We start from the raw sequence: 16,269 nt of genomic DNA on the forward strand, positions 1-16,269 counted from the left end.
ATAATTTTTTATAAGTCTTAATTAAAAAGATTTCTTTTTTAATTATATTCATAGAATACCTGTGAATAATTAAATTAAATTCTTATAAAAAATTCTAAAAAAATTAAATATTTTTATAAAAATTAAAAGAATCTAAGACACCTGTAAAAGAGTTAAGAAAAACTTAATAATAAATAAAAAGAATTTTATAATTATATAAAGTAGTTCAAGAGTTTTATAATAAATTAAATAATTTAATTATTTATAAAATATCTCCCGTGAGAGCAGATTAATAAGAAACTAGATTTATAAAACAAAAACTATATTATATACTAGAAAAATAAATATATAACTTTATAAATTAGAATTACCTGCAGGTATTTAAATTTATAATATATTTTATATTTTATTATTTTATAAATATTATAAAATAAATAAAGTAAACTTATAAGAATATTTTTATTTATAAAAAAACTCTGTAAATACTATCCAGAGGTATTATTTATTTTATAAAAATAAAATTAAACTACAGAAATCCTGGTAAAATAAAAAAAATATTTTAATAAAAATAATATTTAAAAATCTATTATAAATCTATATTATTTATAAATATATAAAGACTTTATAGCCGGAGGACAATTTTTATTTATTAAAAAATAAAAAAATAATAAAAATTATATTATAAAAACTTAAAAAATTATCTAATATTCTGTAAATTCTGATTATCAGATATTTTTATATTATATACAGGTAGAATATTAGCTGTAAAATTAAAAATAAATTATATTAATTTTAAAAATATATATTTTAATTAATAGAATTTATATTCTTTATAACTAGTATAGAAATATTTATTATATTTTTAATTATAATTATTATCAATATATACTGAAAACCAGGATACTGTTTTAATATTTATAATATATTTTATATTTTATTTTAATTTTAATTATAAATATAATCTTATAAAACTGGATACACTTTCTTAATTATTTTTATAAAATATATTTAATAAAGAGTATAAAACAAAGAATAAATATTATTAAATAAAAATATTTATAATTAGAAAGGAACTCCTGCCTATTTTAAAAAAAATTATATAAAATAATTAAATATATTATAGATATTCTAGTAAATTAGAATATTATATATAATTTTAATAATTAATATTGAAACTACTCATGAGCCCTATTATCTGCGGATAAATTAATTTTAAATAATCTTAGAAATACCCGCAGGAGATGGGAATAATTTATAAATATAGAAATATTTTATAATTAAAACTATTAATACATTTATTAATATATATTATTTAATATAAATCTTATTTTAATAAAGACTGTCAATAGCAGATATTATAAAAAATTAAATAATATTAAATATACTTATAGAAAATATAGGCTGTTATAAGTTAATATTTATATATATATATATATATATATATAAATATCTGTAAAAATAAGATAATCTATTATAATAGAAGATACAGAAACTATAAATAAAATTATAAGAAATATAGAAAAAACTATATTAATAATAACAATAATAATAAATAATTATTATAATTAATTATAAATTTAATTATATTTATACAAAGGCTAACTTACAGCAGAAAAAAGATTAAAAAAAAAAACTATAAATAATAAAAATAAATTAATAAAAAAAAGAGTAATAATAATAATTATAATATAAGTCTATTTAATAATAATAATAATAATATATTAATATATAACAGCGGAGGAGTATATTTTATATAAAAATATTATATTATATAAAATATAATAATTATTTATAGAAAAGCTACTTACTAGTTTTTTATAGGAAGAGAAAAAAAGAATAAAAATAATTATATATAAATATAATAATAAATATTTTTATTTTTAACTGCGTGAGAGGGCATGTTAGAATAATATTATAAAAATAAAAAAATATATTATAAAAATAAATAATAATCTAATTATTATAGATATAAAAAAATAAGTTATATATAAATATTTCTCACAGAAAAAAAGAAAAACCAGAAGAAAAATAGAAAATTATAAAAAAAAAATTAGATCCTGAGCAGAAAGAAATTTATATAAAATTTAATTAAAAACTTTAAGTCCTAAGTTTTAATTTATATTTTAAAATGAACTTTATAAGAAATTTAAAATTTTATAATAAATTCTAGAGTCCTGTATATAATAAAGTAATACTTTATATATTTTATAAAAAAACTCTATAAATAAAAACTTATAGAAAAATATTTATAAAAAAATAATATATCCAAAAAACTACAGAATCAGAGAATTTATATAAAATATAATAATAATATATTATAAAAGAATCCCGTGAGAAGATACTACAGAAAATAATTTAAAAAATCTTATAAAGACTTTATAAAAAGAAAAATAAATAATTTTTTTCTTATATAATTTCTTTTATAAAGATTTATATACAGGAATTTTAATAATATCTAGTTTATTATAAGTAATATTAGAGGTTTCTAACTACCATGAAAATAAGTTTATATTAGAATAACTATTAAAATTATTATTAATATTTATAGTCTTAGGGACCAAGGCCTTACAGGAAAAAATAATTATAAAAATCTAAATTCTTATTATCTTTATAATACTTATTATCACGAGGAATATTTATACTAATAATAATTCTATTATAAGACTTGATTAATACTTATTATATAATTCATAGACTATTTATAGATATCTTACTATTTACAGACAGAATCAGAATAGTCAGTAATAATATCTTAAGAAAATAAATTCTATATTTTATATTTATAATTAAGACATACTCTTCATACTATCTTATTATATTCACTCTTATAGAAATATAGAATATTTCTTATTCTATTATTATTATTACAGCTTATATAATTTTTTAATATAATAATATAAGTAGATATAATTAATACTAAAAATAGTAAAAGCTAGATAGTTTAATTAAATATAAATTTAGATTAAAATATATTGGTGGTTTTATTACTATAAATATATTAATATATTTAAATATTAATATTATCTTTGTATATATATTCAGATATAATTATATAAAAGATATATATATATATTTTAATTATTAGACTATCTTAGTACACTATAATTTTTTATCTTAAGTTAAAATATATTTAATATATTATTATCTTGAATAACTTATTAGATTAGATTTATTTTAATCATTACCTACTAGTAGTTAATTTTCTTAAAATATTATTTTTTTTATATTTTCTAATATTTTTTTCTAGTACTAGTTTTTTAACAGATAGCAGGAGATTTCTGTAAAATAATATTATTTATATTAAAAATAATTCTGTAATAGGATAAAATTAGTTTATTTTTTATAATTTAATTAAAATTATATTATTCTCCTAATTATTGTCTTTAGAAGTATTTTTAATAAATTTTTTCTCAATTACTTTAGACTTTTTTTAATTTATTGAAATTTTTTTTTAAAAAATCTTTTTCTTTTCTAGATTCTAGCAGTTTCATTTTCAGATTTTTCTGGAGTAGATTTTATAATCTTTTTATTTTTATTTAAAGAAGATGCTATATTTGTCAAAGCCTAGGATCGCTTCCCTGTCCCTGTTAGCTTAGCTTCACTGGTGTACATACTGTCAAACTGGATCAAGGGAATATCAGGCTAATGACTATCTAAGAGCAACTGGTATTTAAATAAGAGCAGAGAAGTAAGACTGAATAATACTATATAATTATTTATAAGTAAATATAAATAAATATTCTATAGCTAAGCTTTTAAATATATAATTATTTAAAGATAGTGTTATTGAGCATGAAGAACAGAACTAATTAAATATATAAGAGAATATTCTTATATATCCTATCCTCTAAATATTATATTATATATTATCAGGTTTATTATATTCCAGCATAGTAGTTATAGACCATGATGGTATATTATATATTATATATTGGCCTATATACTGTAATCATGTGGTATGAGGCCATTCCGGGTATTATAAGAGTAATCCGGAATTCTTCTTGATAAGAGTTTCTGATTGCTTGAGTACTGCTTTTATTGATGCTTTCTGTCTAATAAGTCTGTCTTACTAGTAGGTCAACTAGCAGGGGTCCGTAACAATATTTTACTCAAAAATTTTCTTAAGAATATTTCTGTATATTAATCTATTTAAATTATTATTAAATTCTTCAATCTGCTGGCCAAGAATTTCTGAAGTCTATTAATAAATTTATATAAAATATAATATTATATAATCTTAATTTATAGATCAGAGAGGGATCCGCTAATAACTTTTTCTTAGAAATAAATAAAAAATATTTAGATTTTTATTAAAATTATTAACTTTTATTATTTATTTTATAAGTTAAAGTATAATATAATAAAATAATAGCTAGTTTATATATCCCAGTTTAGTCAACAGATGATGTTATCACTCGATGGGGAAACTTAGGAGCAGGGAATATTCTCCAAACTAAGCTAAGCAAACCCGGGCTCATAACCTGTTGAAGTGAGAATAAATTGATTGATTGATTGATTGCTTCTTCTATCCTTACAGGGGCGGGGTGCCTCATAAAAACAAAAAGATCAAGATGGCAATGTCTCACCATCTGAGTGGAGTTGCATGCAGCCTCGCGAGTGGACAATTCCAGAGCAATGTTCTCGTATCTCCGCATCTACACATTACAATGACTCACGTCTCTCTATACCTCTCTATAAAGCCGACCTCTTAACTAATTCCCCCTCTAATCAAAGTACCTCTATCCATTCTCTCAACCATCATCATGTCTTCCCAAAACGACCGTGCCATCTACTTCCGCAGCCTCCACCACCCCGGCAACCCGATCGTGCTCAGCAACGTCTACGACGGCGCCACAGCCTCCTACATCGCGGGCCATGCCACCACCAAGGCCATCGCGACGGCCAGCTACGCCGTGGCCGCCTCGCAAGGCATCGCCGACGAGTCGCTCACTCTGCCGCAGAACCTCGCCGCCGCGCGCACCATCGCCGCCGTCGTGGCCGCTACTACGTCCCCACAGCTGCCCCTGACCGTCGACATGCAAGATGGCTACGAGGACGTCGCCCAGACTATTCGGGACGTCATCGCTCTCGGCGCCGTCGGCTGCAACCTGGAAGATTTCGACAACGCAGCGGGCAAGCTGCGCTCGCTCCCCGAGGCCGTGAACCGCATCCGCACCGCGGTCCAGGCTGCCCGCGAGGCTGGCGTGCCAGATTTTGTGATCAATGCGCGCACTGACGTCCTGGGCCCAGCGGGGACGGGATCTATCGAGGACGCGATCGAGCGGGGAAAGGCGTTTCTGGATGCGGGTGCTTGCACGGTGTTTGTGTGGGGACCGGGCGGTCGGGGAGTCTCTGGGGATGAAGTCAGGGAGCTGGCGAAGGCGTTGGGCGGGAGGGTTAATGTGAAGCTGAACCTTGGGGATGGATACTTGACGGTGTCGGAGTTGAAGAAGATCGGAGTTGCGAGAATCAGTCTGGGGCCGGAGTTGTGGCGGGCGGCGATGGGGGCGTTTAGAGAGACGGCGGATCGGTTGTTGGCGCAGGTTTCGTATGATTAGTTTAGGCCTTTGGGGTATGTATATGGCTTAGACTTGGTAGATATAATATAAGATATTAGTGAAGGTAGTTAGTATTATATTTTATAATAAGATAGTCTATATATTACTCAGTTAACTAGTAGAAGAAGTATAGATAATATCTGTATAAAACAGAGATCTTGAAGAATTAACTATAATATATAAGAATTAGATTCTATAAGAATTTTTTTATGGCTGTTCTGAGTGCATAATTTAAAACAGAATTATAATATTAAGAATTAATTTATCAAAGTCTGTAATTACCTATTGAAAATCTGTAAGAATAATATTGAATTCTTTTTTAACTTCTTAAAGCTTTTTCTTATATATTTCATCTTTTTATCTGATTTTTTTTCTAAGCTTAATAATTTTCTTTTATAAGTTTAAAGATATCTGAGTCCTTGTTCTCTGTTAAGAAATTATCTGAAATTACTACTTTATATTAGATAATTAGCTTATTTTTATTCTTTTCTTCTACTGGAAGTATATATTTCTCTACTCAGTATTAATCACTTGCTCTTAGGCATAGTGGGCTAGTAATCTTATCATATATTTCAGTGTTATTAATTATAGTAGCAAATTTTTATGGTTGTCATGGTCAGGCAGTTCAGGGGTTCGTCTCTCGGCCCGTCCCGACATTTTTCCTCCAAGTTTCCTCTGGTATCGAAATCAACGACTCTACAGTATTGTCCCTGTCTGGTCCTGTCTCTGGTCGTCCGAAGCATTCCCGGTATATATACAGTTAGTGGCTGAATCGGTCTCGCAATCAGAAACATCAGTATTTCTATATAAATTTTAGTTTATATTTATTTATATATACTGCGTGTCAACCATTACACCAGCTATATCTATATATTACTCTAGCATTATTCTGTGCTTGAGCCAAGACTTCAGATAATAAAAAATAATACTTCTTGTAATATTTATATATATTAGAATTAATCTGATATCTATCTATATTATATAAATCAAATTATCCAGGCTGAATTTAACACGGCTAATCAACGCCGCGTCCTAATTTTCAAACTAAATCTTTTTACTTAGTTATATTAATCTTCTGTGATAGAATAACCCAGCTATCAGGATAAAAGTCATCGGGATAATATATTATAATGGTTATAAGAGTTATGAGATTATTAATAAAGATTCTGTATTTTCTTGATATCTATAAAATATTGATTTCTTTGTAATAAACTATTAATTCTTTAGAAATCAGTTTATCTTATGAATATAAACTATCTTTATTATTATTATAATAAATTTTAATAAAAATATTTTACTTAAGATACACTATTCTCTTAATTATTATAAAGTAATTAAGAATAAGACTGATATCTGATAAAAAGATGATAATAGTAATATAAAATAAATAAAAATAATAAAAATTACATAAAATAATAATAAAATATAAAGAAAATAATTATAAATAATTAAAGAAATAATAGTTATGAGGTAGAAGAGAAAGAGAAAAAATAATATAAAAAAATTTTTTATTTATATTTTTTATAGGGAATCTACCTATATAAATATAATTAAATATTTATAAAGCTATATAGAAATAATATATAATTTTATTTATATTATAAACTCTATAAGTTCTTTATTTTTTATTATTAGATTTTTACTGTTCTGAATCAGAAATAGATATAATTATTTTTAATATCTGAGCTAGGTGGCTTGTCCTAGTAAAAGAAAATATAATTTAAAATAAAATAATCTAGTTATTAGGATAAAAATTATTAAAATAATATATTATACTAATTATAAAAGTTATAAAATTATTAATAAAGGTTTTATATCTTCCTAATATTTATAAGGTATTAATTCTTTTATAATAAGCCACTGATTTCTTAAGGATCAGTTTATCTTGTGGATATAAGCTATTTTTGTTATTATCAGATAAATATATAGTGTTTAATGGCTAATTCCTTACCTAGTCAACAGGCTTTCTATCCTGACAAGTAGATCCTATCACATCTTCTGTACTATATATTTTAATATTATAGAAATACATTAGCCATATCCTTCTACTAAATAATTTACTTAAAATTAAAAGCCAAAGATATCTTAATTAGCTAGTACAGTTGATTACTCTAAAGATTTCGTAACTCCTATGATAACTAGAGTTCCTTATATAAATTTCTGGGCTTTGTGTAGTCTATTATCAGAGAAAATCTACTAAAGTATTTACTATACTAGTACAATGTAGTAATCACATCATTTTCCTACTGGGAAAAGAGACCTGGTAGTAGTATTAGGCTTTAGAAGAGCATGGCAGGAAAGAGTAGACTGCAAGTGGAGAAGCAGGCAAGGGGAGGTGCAGTTTATTAAGGTTACTTGCTCAGGGCACTCAGTCTCCTGCTCACCCCATGCTCAGTGATCGCCTCAGGCTGCTCAGGGCGTGCTCAGATCTACTCAGTGAGGAAAAAGCAGCAAAGGATGAGCACTAAAACAGAAAGAGTAGGCCATCGACCGTCCTAGAAAATCAAGTATGTATGCCGAGTTTGTTTAGCACTATAAAAGAAGATATACTATTATTATTACTACAAGAATATTAGACGGTCATATGCTTGAGCTTATTCGGTTTGAGAGTATGTTCATAAGCTTACTATGATTAAGAATCTTCTTCAATCTTACTACAACGTTTCCTAGCCCCAGTTTAATACCGTCACACTAGTTCTGAACCTGTCGAAGCCATGTGCTGACATCTGACGAGGGTGCTAAGCGGCAGCAGCCGTTAAGTGATTTCCACCAAACCATCACCATGCAGATCGAACTGAGGCTAGCAGACCTTACCCGCAGCTGGTGGTGCCTTTGCAGACGAACGTACTCAAATCAATAACCTATAAAAGTAGAGTCCTGGAACTAGGGACTGAAGCAATCTCCATCAATATACTGCTGTCACTGCAGTGGAGGACCTTGCTATGCTATGAATACGAATCCTTCCTTCCTATGGGGCCAAAATTATACGGTGGCTTACTACACAGAGTATGGGTAAGACAGAGCCTTGCAGCTTACCAACTTCATTTAGAAGGTAGTATTCTGTGTCGATCACTTACTATATTCATCCACACTAGCGCAGGGGATCATGTTAATCATTTACGTATGTAATATATACCGTAAGATGAATGAGTACAGTCGTACTGTTACACCGTATTGTCATGTGTATGATTTTATTTTCACCACCGCCAAGAATTCACGTACCTGCAGGAAGATCTAGTTTCGAATCTGAAACAAGAACATCGACCAACACAACAGGCGCAGTCGCATCGAAGCTCAATAGTAATTATTACGCAGCAGAGATAGAGTAAGGTGACCGGCGGCAGGATCCAAGATTGAGGATCCGACACGTGGATGGCTGCGATGGAGTATCCACTCTATATGCGAAAGGTGGAGAGGATACGGGACATGCCCAGAGTGGCGAAGGTGTTCCTGGTAGGCTGTGGTAATTGATGGAGTAAGATTGTAGATGTTGGCAAGTCTTCCTTGAGCTATATTACACTGACTGCAGACTTCGCGGCTCGGGGCGTGGGTAAGAGCAGAGCTTCATTCCGCCGCTATACACAACACAATCATGGAGAGCCCGTGGTCATCGCTAGGATCGCAAGGATCTTCTTCAATCTTTGAGGCACCATGGGAGGAAGTACGGCAACCACAATCACTTTTTGCGGACGAAATTTCACTCGAATTCGGGGCAGTTCAATGCTCAATTCCTATTTCCAGTCAACTGACACCGAGATGCCGACTGCTGAAAGATAAATTCGCCAATTCGATAGCGTCCACAGTACAGGAATTCTCCAGTCCTCTCGAGCTGTGCTCATCCTTTTTACGGTTTATTCTGGACTATACTTACGATGAATTATCGAGTGCGTCGCTGGACGTCGCAATCCTCCGCGAGATTCTGAGCTTCGTTCAAACCAGCCTGCTTCGGAATGAGAACATCAACACCGTTTTGGCTTCTAAGAATGACGACCCGGCCGTGGATCGCTCGATTCTGCGCACATACTTTCAAGCATGTGCCCTAGCCAACTACCGATGCACGACCGGGACCAGTGAGCTCCTTGCGAGTGCGCAAACAGGCCAAGCAAGGCTGTTTGCGCTATTCAACGGCCAAGGAGTAGAGAGCTACTTTGACGAGCTCGTGGAGACCCATACCATTTATGAGGAACACCTTGCATCTCTCATGTGTCTGATGTCTGAGACGCTCGTCCGCCTGGCTGCGGATGATCAGTTCAAGGAGATCTTCCTGCATGGTCTTGATGTCCAAGCCTGGCTCGCCACCCCGGATACTCGTCCCCCTATTGACTACCTCACCACACCGGCCGTCAGTCTGCCGCTTATTGCTGTCTGTCAGCTGGTGCAATATGCCGTTGCATGCATCAACCTGAGTGTTACCCCGGGGGAGATGCGACAATCTTTGTACGGCGCCAGCGGTCATTCTCAGGGAGTCGTCGTAGCCGCCTTCGTTGCGGCTGTCACAACATGGGACAGCTTTTACACTGCCGCCCGACAGGTCATTGAGGTGCTCTTTTGGATCGGGACCCGTTGTCAACAGACCACAAGCACTATGTGTCCGAATTCCGGCCTCGAGAGATCCCCCTCGTCGTACATGCTCAGCATCAAGGGAATTCCGCAGACTGCGCTGCAGAAACAGATTGATCAGATTAATGCACAACTCCCCGCACAGCAGGCTGTGCATCTCGCTCTAGTTAACGGACCGCAACAATTTGTCGTCGCCGGACTGCAATCATCGTTGCAGGCACTGGAAAGGATCCTTCAGCTTGGAAAGAATGGTTCATCCTCGGCCAACACTAACTCGTCTCGGATCCCTTTTCGCCAACGCGCTCCCATTATAAGCACCCGCTTCCTACCAATTGGCGCGCCCTTCCACTCCCCATACTTGCAGAAGACGGAGGATTTACTTCTCCAAGACTTGGCTCCCTTCACTCTTCGTGGAGCTGACTTAGCCTTCCCTGTCTACCACACAGAAACAGCCGAGAATCTCCAGAGCAGTGAGAACATCATTCCCCAGCTGATACAGATGATCTGCACTGGCAGGGTCGAGTGGGAGATGTTACAGCAGAAGGTCCTGCCGGGTTTCACTCATCTTTTGGATTTTGGACCTGGGGGAGACGCCGGAATCGGCAGTCTTGTCAGCCAGCATCGCGAGGGCACAGGCCTGCGAACTATGATTGTCTCCGCTCATCGAGGCACCAATCCAAATTTGGGCTATGCAGGTGACTTCTATGCCCGGTATGCTGCGGTCCGATATAGCCCTACCTGGTTCACAGAATACGCCCCATCCCTCATTCAGTCTCCCAGCACCGATCCTCAAATGCTAGTAGACACCAAGTTCACTCGCGTCATCGGCCTTCCTCCGGTCATGGTGGCCGGGATGACCCCAACCACAACGTCGCCCGATTTTGTAGCAGCCATACTCAATGCTGGATACCACGCCGAGATAGCCTGTGGCGGCTTCCCCGATGCTGATAAGATGCGTGAGAGTCTCAAGTCTCTTGCTGCAGCAATCACTCCTGGTCGGGGAATTACATGCAATGTGATCTACGCGAATCCACGGGCCATGGCATGGCAAATCCCTTTGCTAGCGGAGTTGCGGCGATCGGGAGTTCCGGTCACAGGATTGACAATCGGGGCAGGTGTACCGTCTCCTGAGACTGTGCAAAGCTACATTGACGAGCTGGAGTTGGAGCATCTTTCCCTGAAGCCGGGATCCAAGGGCGCAATTGACGCAGTGCTGGAAATTGCACGTCTTCGTCCTGATTTCCCAATCATCCTTCAGTGGACTGGCGGTCGCGGCGGAGGTCATCATTCCTACGAGGATTTCCATGAGCCCATCCTCGAACGGTATGCGCAGATTCGGGCCTGCTCCAACGTTATTCTGGTAGCAGGTAGTGGATTTGGCGACGGAGAGGGGTCCTACCCTTATTTGAGCGGCATGTGGTCGGAGACCATGTTTGGTCGACCTCGAATGCCGTTTGATGCCATTCTGCTGGGGAGTAGGGTGATGACCGCGAAGGAAGCGCGTACCAGTCTCGCTGTTAAACAAGCCATTTGCGACATCCCCGGTGTTGGGGACGCGGACTGGGAAGGCACCTATAAGAAGCCTACAGGGGGTATCCTGACCGTCCGCTCCGAGATGGGAGAGCCCATCCACAAGGTGGCCACCCGGGGTGTGAAGCTCTGGGCAGAATTGGACCGGGATATCTTCAGCCTCCCTCGTGGGAAGCAGAAAGACGCGCTGCTGGCTCGCAAAGACTATTACATCCGCCGGTTGAATGAAGATTTTCAGAAGGTGTGGTTCGGCCGGGATGTTACCGGAGCCGTGGTCGACCTACAAGAAATGACTTATGCGGAGGTCTGGCAGCGAATGGTGGAGTTGCTGTATCTGCCACATCTCCAGGCGTGGATTGACACATCTTTCCGAACCTTGGTCTGGGACTGGACTCGACGCATGGAAGAGAGACTTGGTTCCGGCGCCGCAGCGAATGAGAAAACTACCCGAGCTGTTCTCCGAGATCCATCACAACTCAACCATCCTCATGAGTTCCAGGAGGAGCTCTTCGCCAAATATCCGCAAGCCAAGAAGGAAGTTATCACTGCAGCCGATGCTGACTATGTGGTTTTACTTTCTCGTCGCCGCGGACAGAAGCCTGTGCCCTACATTGTGGCCTTGGACGAGGATATGGAGTACTGGTTCAAGAAGGACTCTCTATGGCAATCAGAGCGCCTTGAAGCTGTTTTCGGACAGGATGTTGGGCGCATTTGTATCCTCCATGGACCAGTGGCCGCGCAGTATACCTGCACAGCTAATGAGCCGGTCCGCGGTATACTTGAAGGCCTTCATAACTATTACATAGCGCCGATCCTAAAAGAGCGATACGCTGGTGACCTTTCTGAGGTTCCCTTTGCGAGGAAAACAGAGGATCTCGACTCACTTCCCCTGGTTTGCGATGGATTTGTTCTTGAGCAAGGGGTGAACGCCGTCACCTATCGACCCACGGATATAGATCGCCAGCCTTCAAGTGAACAGTGGCTGAAAGCCCTCACCCAATCAACCCTTGCCCCTTGGTGCCGTGCCATTTTCACAGAGCCGATGATTGTTCAAAATGGGAAGCGGATTTACAACCCCCTTCGTCGACTGTTTGCTGCAACGGGCAGAGGACGAGTCGTAAAAGTGCGGAATCCCCAGTCGACGAGTATGCCGGAGATCTTCATCAGGGAGGTAGAGTATCAAAGAACTACAGGAGGCAAAGTACAGCCACATTTGATCGCAAGTGCCACTCTACGAAGAGCTTCTTCCGAGCCCACCAGCGACATTTTGATGACTCTGAGAGATACCGCATCTGAGCCCTTGGAGTTACGGTTTCAGTACAAGCCACAGCTTGGCGCTCCCAGCATTACTGAAGTAAGGGCTAACCGGAATTCACGGATCCAACAATACTATCAGCATATTTGGGTCGGAAAAACTCCATCTTTGACGACGTTGGTCTCTCCTTTAGATCATGTCTTTCGCGGCGAGGCAGTGGTCCTGACACGAGAGATAATCCGTCAGTTCGTCCAGAGTATTTGCAATCATAACTCCAAGTACACGTCAGAGACTTTGGACATTCCTCTCTATGCACCTCTGGATCTGGCTATAGCGGTTGGATGGAGACCGCTCATGAGTTGCCTCTTTCATCCGCTCATGTCTGGAGATTTCCTGCGGCTTTTGCACCTTAAGAATTCTTTCGAATACTGTGATGGGATTGAGCCACTGAAAGAAGGGGACTGTCTATCTTCAGAAGGCCGACTGACTTCGATCAAGATTAAGCAAGGAACAGGAAAGGTTGTTGACGCAGAGGCAACCCTCTACCGTAATAACAATCCTGCAATCCGAATCAAGAGCACCTTCATCCTGCTGGGCGAATACCAGGACTACGAAAACACGTTTGCGGTGGAAGAAGAGACGTTTAACCTTAACATTCCTTCGCAAAAGGATATCGCTCTGTTGAAGTCCCGGGCTTGGCTCTCTCTGAATCCAGGTATCGATCTGCTGGACTATCTCCACAAGTCCGTCCAGTTTGAAGTCCGGAGCCGCTACTCTTTCCTTGACTCGGACAAATACGCAGATATCTCCGTGGAGGGACGGCTCGTCTATCGGTCGGTAACCGGGGAATCTCAAGTACTAGGGACTATTAACCTCTCCGGTGAGACATACATAAAGAACCCAGTGACGGACTATCTGCGCAGACACGGTAGTCAACTCGAAAACGATTCCCAGGCACTCCCGCAGCCGCAAACTATGCTTGATGACCTTGAAATTACCATTCCGGACTATGCAGCCAAATACGGGCAAGCTTCGGGCGACTGCAATCCTATTCATCTCTCAGAGTTGTTTGCGAGCTACGCAGGGCACGAGACCCGAGTTACCCACGGAATGTTCACCAGTGGATATGTTCGAGCGCTGGTCGAAGCGCATGTCGCGCAAAGCGATCCCTCACGAATGCGCTCCTGGTCCTGCAGTTTCGACGGCAAGGTTTCACCGGGAGATAAGCTCGGCATCAAGGTCGATCAGGTAGGCTTGTCGCGCGGCAACCTCCTGCTTTCCATCCAGGTCCACAATACATCTTCGGGTGTCAAGGTTCTTTCTGCGCAAGCCACGGTCGAGCAGCCTCCAGTGGCATATGTCTTCACCGGCCAAGGCAGCCAGCAGCCGGGAATGGGCATGGACCTTGAGAAGCAGAGTGCGAGTGCTCGGATGGTGTGGCAAACCGCAGACGAGTATTTCAGTAAAACATACGGTGAGGCTGAAGTTCCTCTAACCTCGCGCTGGTACTAGAAATCGGGACTAATGAGTTATCCTCTAGGATTTTCCATATCCCAAATTGTACGGGATAACCCGAAGACCCTGACCGTGTATTTCGGTGGTGTCAAGGGCCGTGCCGTTCGCGCGAACTACACCTCTCTCAAGTTCGACACTGTTGGAGATGACGGGACGGTGATTTCAAAGCGCGTCTTCCCTGATATCACCTCATCCTCTCGGTCTTACACGTTCCGCTCCACCAATGGCCTCCTGCATCAGACGCAATTCACTCAGCCAGCCCTGGCTTTGATGGAAATGGCACGGTTCGAAGATATGCGGGCCAAAGGTGTCGTGAGAGAAGACAGTCTATTCGCCGGTCATTCGCTGGGCGAGTATGTGGCGCTGGCTGCAATGGGCAGGATCTTTTCCATTGAAGAAGTATCGGCCCTTGTCTTCTACCGGGGCTTGACGATGCAGAATGCAGTCAAACGAGACACCGAGGGGGTTACTGACTACTCCATGTGTGCCGTCAACCCGATGCGTGTCTCGCCAAGGTTCAGCGAGAAGGACCTACACTGGTGTGTCGCGGAGATTGCTCGCAGCAGGGGCCCAGGAGGACTGCTTGAGATTGTCAATTACAATGTTGCCAATATGCAATACGTCTGCGCAGGAGATGTGAGTTTTTATCCATTACCCCATTAGGGGCCTCGGCGTGGGGAAACATGATACTGGAATAGCAACTAACATTTGATTTACAGCTTCGTGCACTCGCCACCCTCTCAGAGTTGCTCGATGCTATCGCATCTGGAGTCTTGAGTCTTACCGCTGTTGAGGAGGTGCAGAAATTCATCCAGAAGACCCTCGCACGACTGGAGGCCACAGTCACAGCAACGAAGAAGCGGATAGTTTTGCAACGCGGGCGAGCCACAATTCCGCTGAATGTCAATGTGCCTTTCCACAGTAGTCTGCTCCGCCCTGGAGTGGACTCCTTCCGCTACCTGCTTCACAAGCACATATCTGAGCCCATGGTCGATCCGGATCGACTGATTGGAAGGTACATCCCTAATCTGGTCGCCAAGCCATTTGAGCTCTCCAGGGAGTATATCCAGGGTATCATGCAGTTGACCAAGAGTCCGGTCTTGGGGGATGTGCTTCAGAAGGTGAGTCTGGAATTAAGTCCTTCTTCATCTAATTTACATCTAACGAATGACATTCTCAGTGGCCACTGTTATGAGGAGAGATACGGAGTTGCTAGTGTAATTATGTAAAATGACGACAATGAACTGATTTCCTGTTAAGGCGTCGTGGAGGTGGTGTGATTTCGGGGATATATCTACATGTTACTTTGATAGAGCATTAGTGTTTATAGAAAGTTGTTTCATGATAGTTTGCTATTTGTGACAGTTACAAATAAATATTCTAACCTTGATTGTAGAAGAACGGAACATCGATAGCACGGATGAGTCAACCGTCATTATCTAAAGGATAATCTCTCAATATCTCCGACATGTATCCAGTTCTCACTACGAGAGTATCTTGCAAATTGATAATGATACAAACAAGATCCACTATTTCCTGCATACTACTGGAATTCTAAAGGCAATCTGAAGTGTTAAACCTTCCTCGTATCTCACGGCCAGGCACACAAGGGGCGATAAAAACGGTAATGCAGGATCATGTGTTGCGTCTCCACGAAACTAAAGTCACCCATACAGGGTGATAGATGAGACGAAGAAGAACAGATGCGACAACTCTAGATCCCACTCGCCTTCCTCTTAGAGACATGGCTTGCAAAGAGATGGCGTAACCTCTGTGTAAACGATGCTCATGAGCATCATCATGGTTATTACTATTTATTACTATATCAACAACCCATCCGAAATAGGCAATGAACAGACAGATCTTTCAATG

General features: G+C 38.2%; 2 protein-coding genes across 2 annotated transcripts; both read left to right on the forward strand.

Moving 5' to 3' along the window:
• Window positions 1-4,742: 4,742 nt before the first annotated feature.
• AtWU_10058 (isocitrate lyase/PEP mutase family protein) lies at window positions 4,743-5,537 on the forward strand (the record flags this gene model as incomplete). The annotated part of the gene is made up of 1 exon (XM_035505163.1): window positions 4,743-5,537. The coding sequence occupies one exon, from the start codon at window positions 4,743-4,745 to the stop codon at window positions 5,535-5,537; it is 795 nt and encodes a 264-aa protein (XP_035361056.1).
• A 3,592-nt stretch (window positions 5,538-9,129) lies between these two features.
• On the forward strand, window positions 9,130-15,592 carry AtWU_10059 (fatty acid synthase subunit beta; the record flags this gene model as incomplete). The annotated part of the gene is made up of 4 exons (XM_035505164.1): window positions 9,130-14,356; window positions 14,423-15,033; window positions 15,117-15,518; window positions 15,578-15,592. The coding sequence occupies 4 exons, from the start codon at window positions 9,130-9,132 to the stop codon at window positions 15,590-15,592; spliced, it is 6,255 nt and encodes a 2,084-aa protein (XP_035361057.1).
• Between the last annotated feature and the right edge of the window lie 677 nt (window positions 15,593-16,269).

Source organism: Aspergillus tubingensis (genome assembly GCF_013340325.1).
Source record: "Aspergillus tubingensis WU-2223L DNA, scaffold_12, whole genome shotgun sequence".
Lineage (NCBI taxonomy): Eukaryota > Fungi > Ascomycota > Eurotiomycetes > Eurotiales > Aspergillaceae > Aspergillus > Aspergillus tubingensis.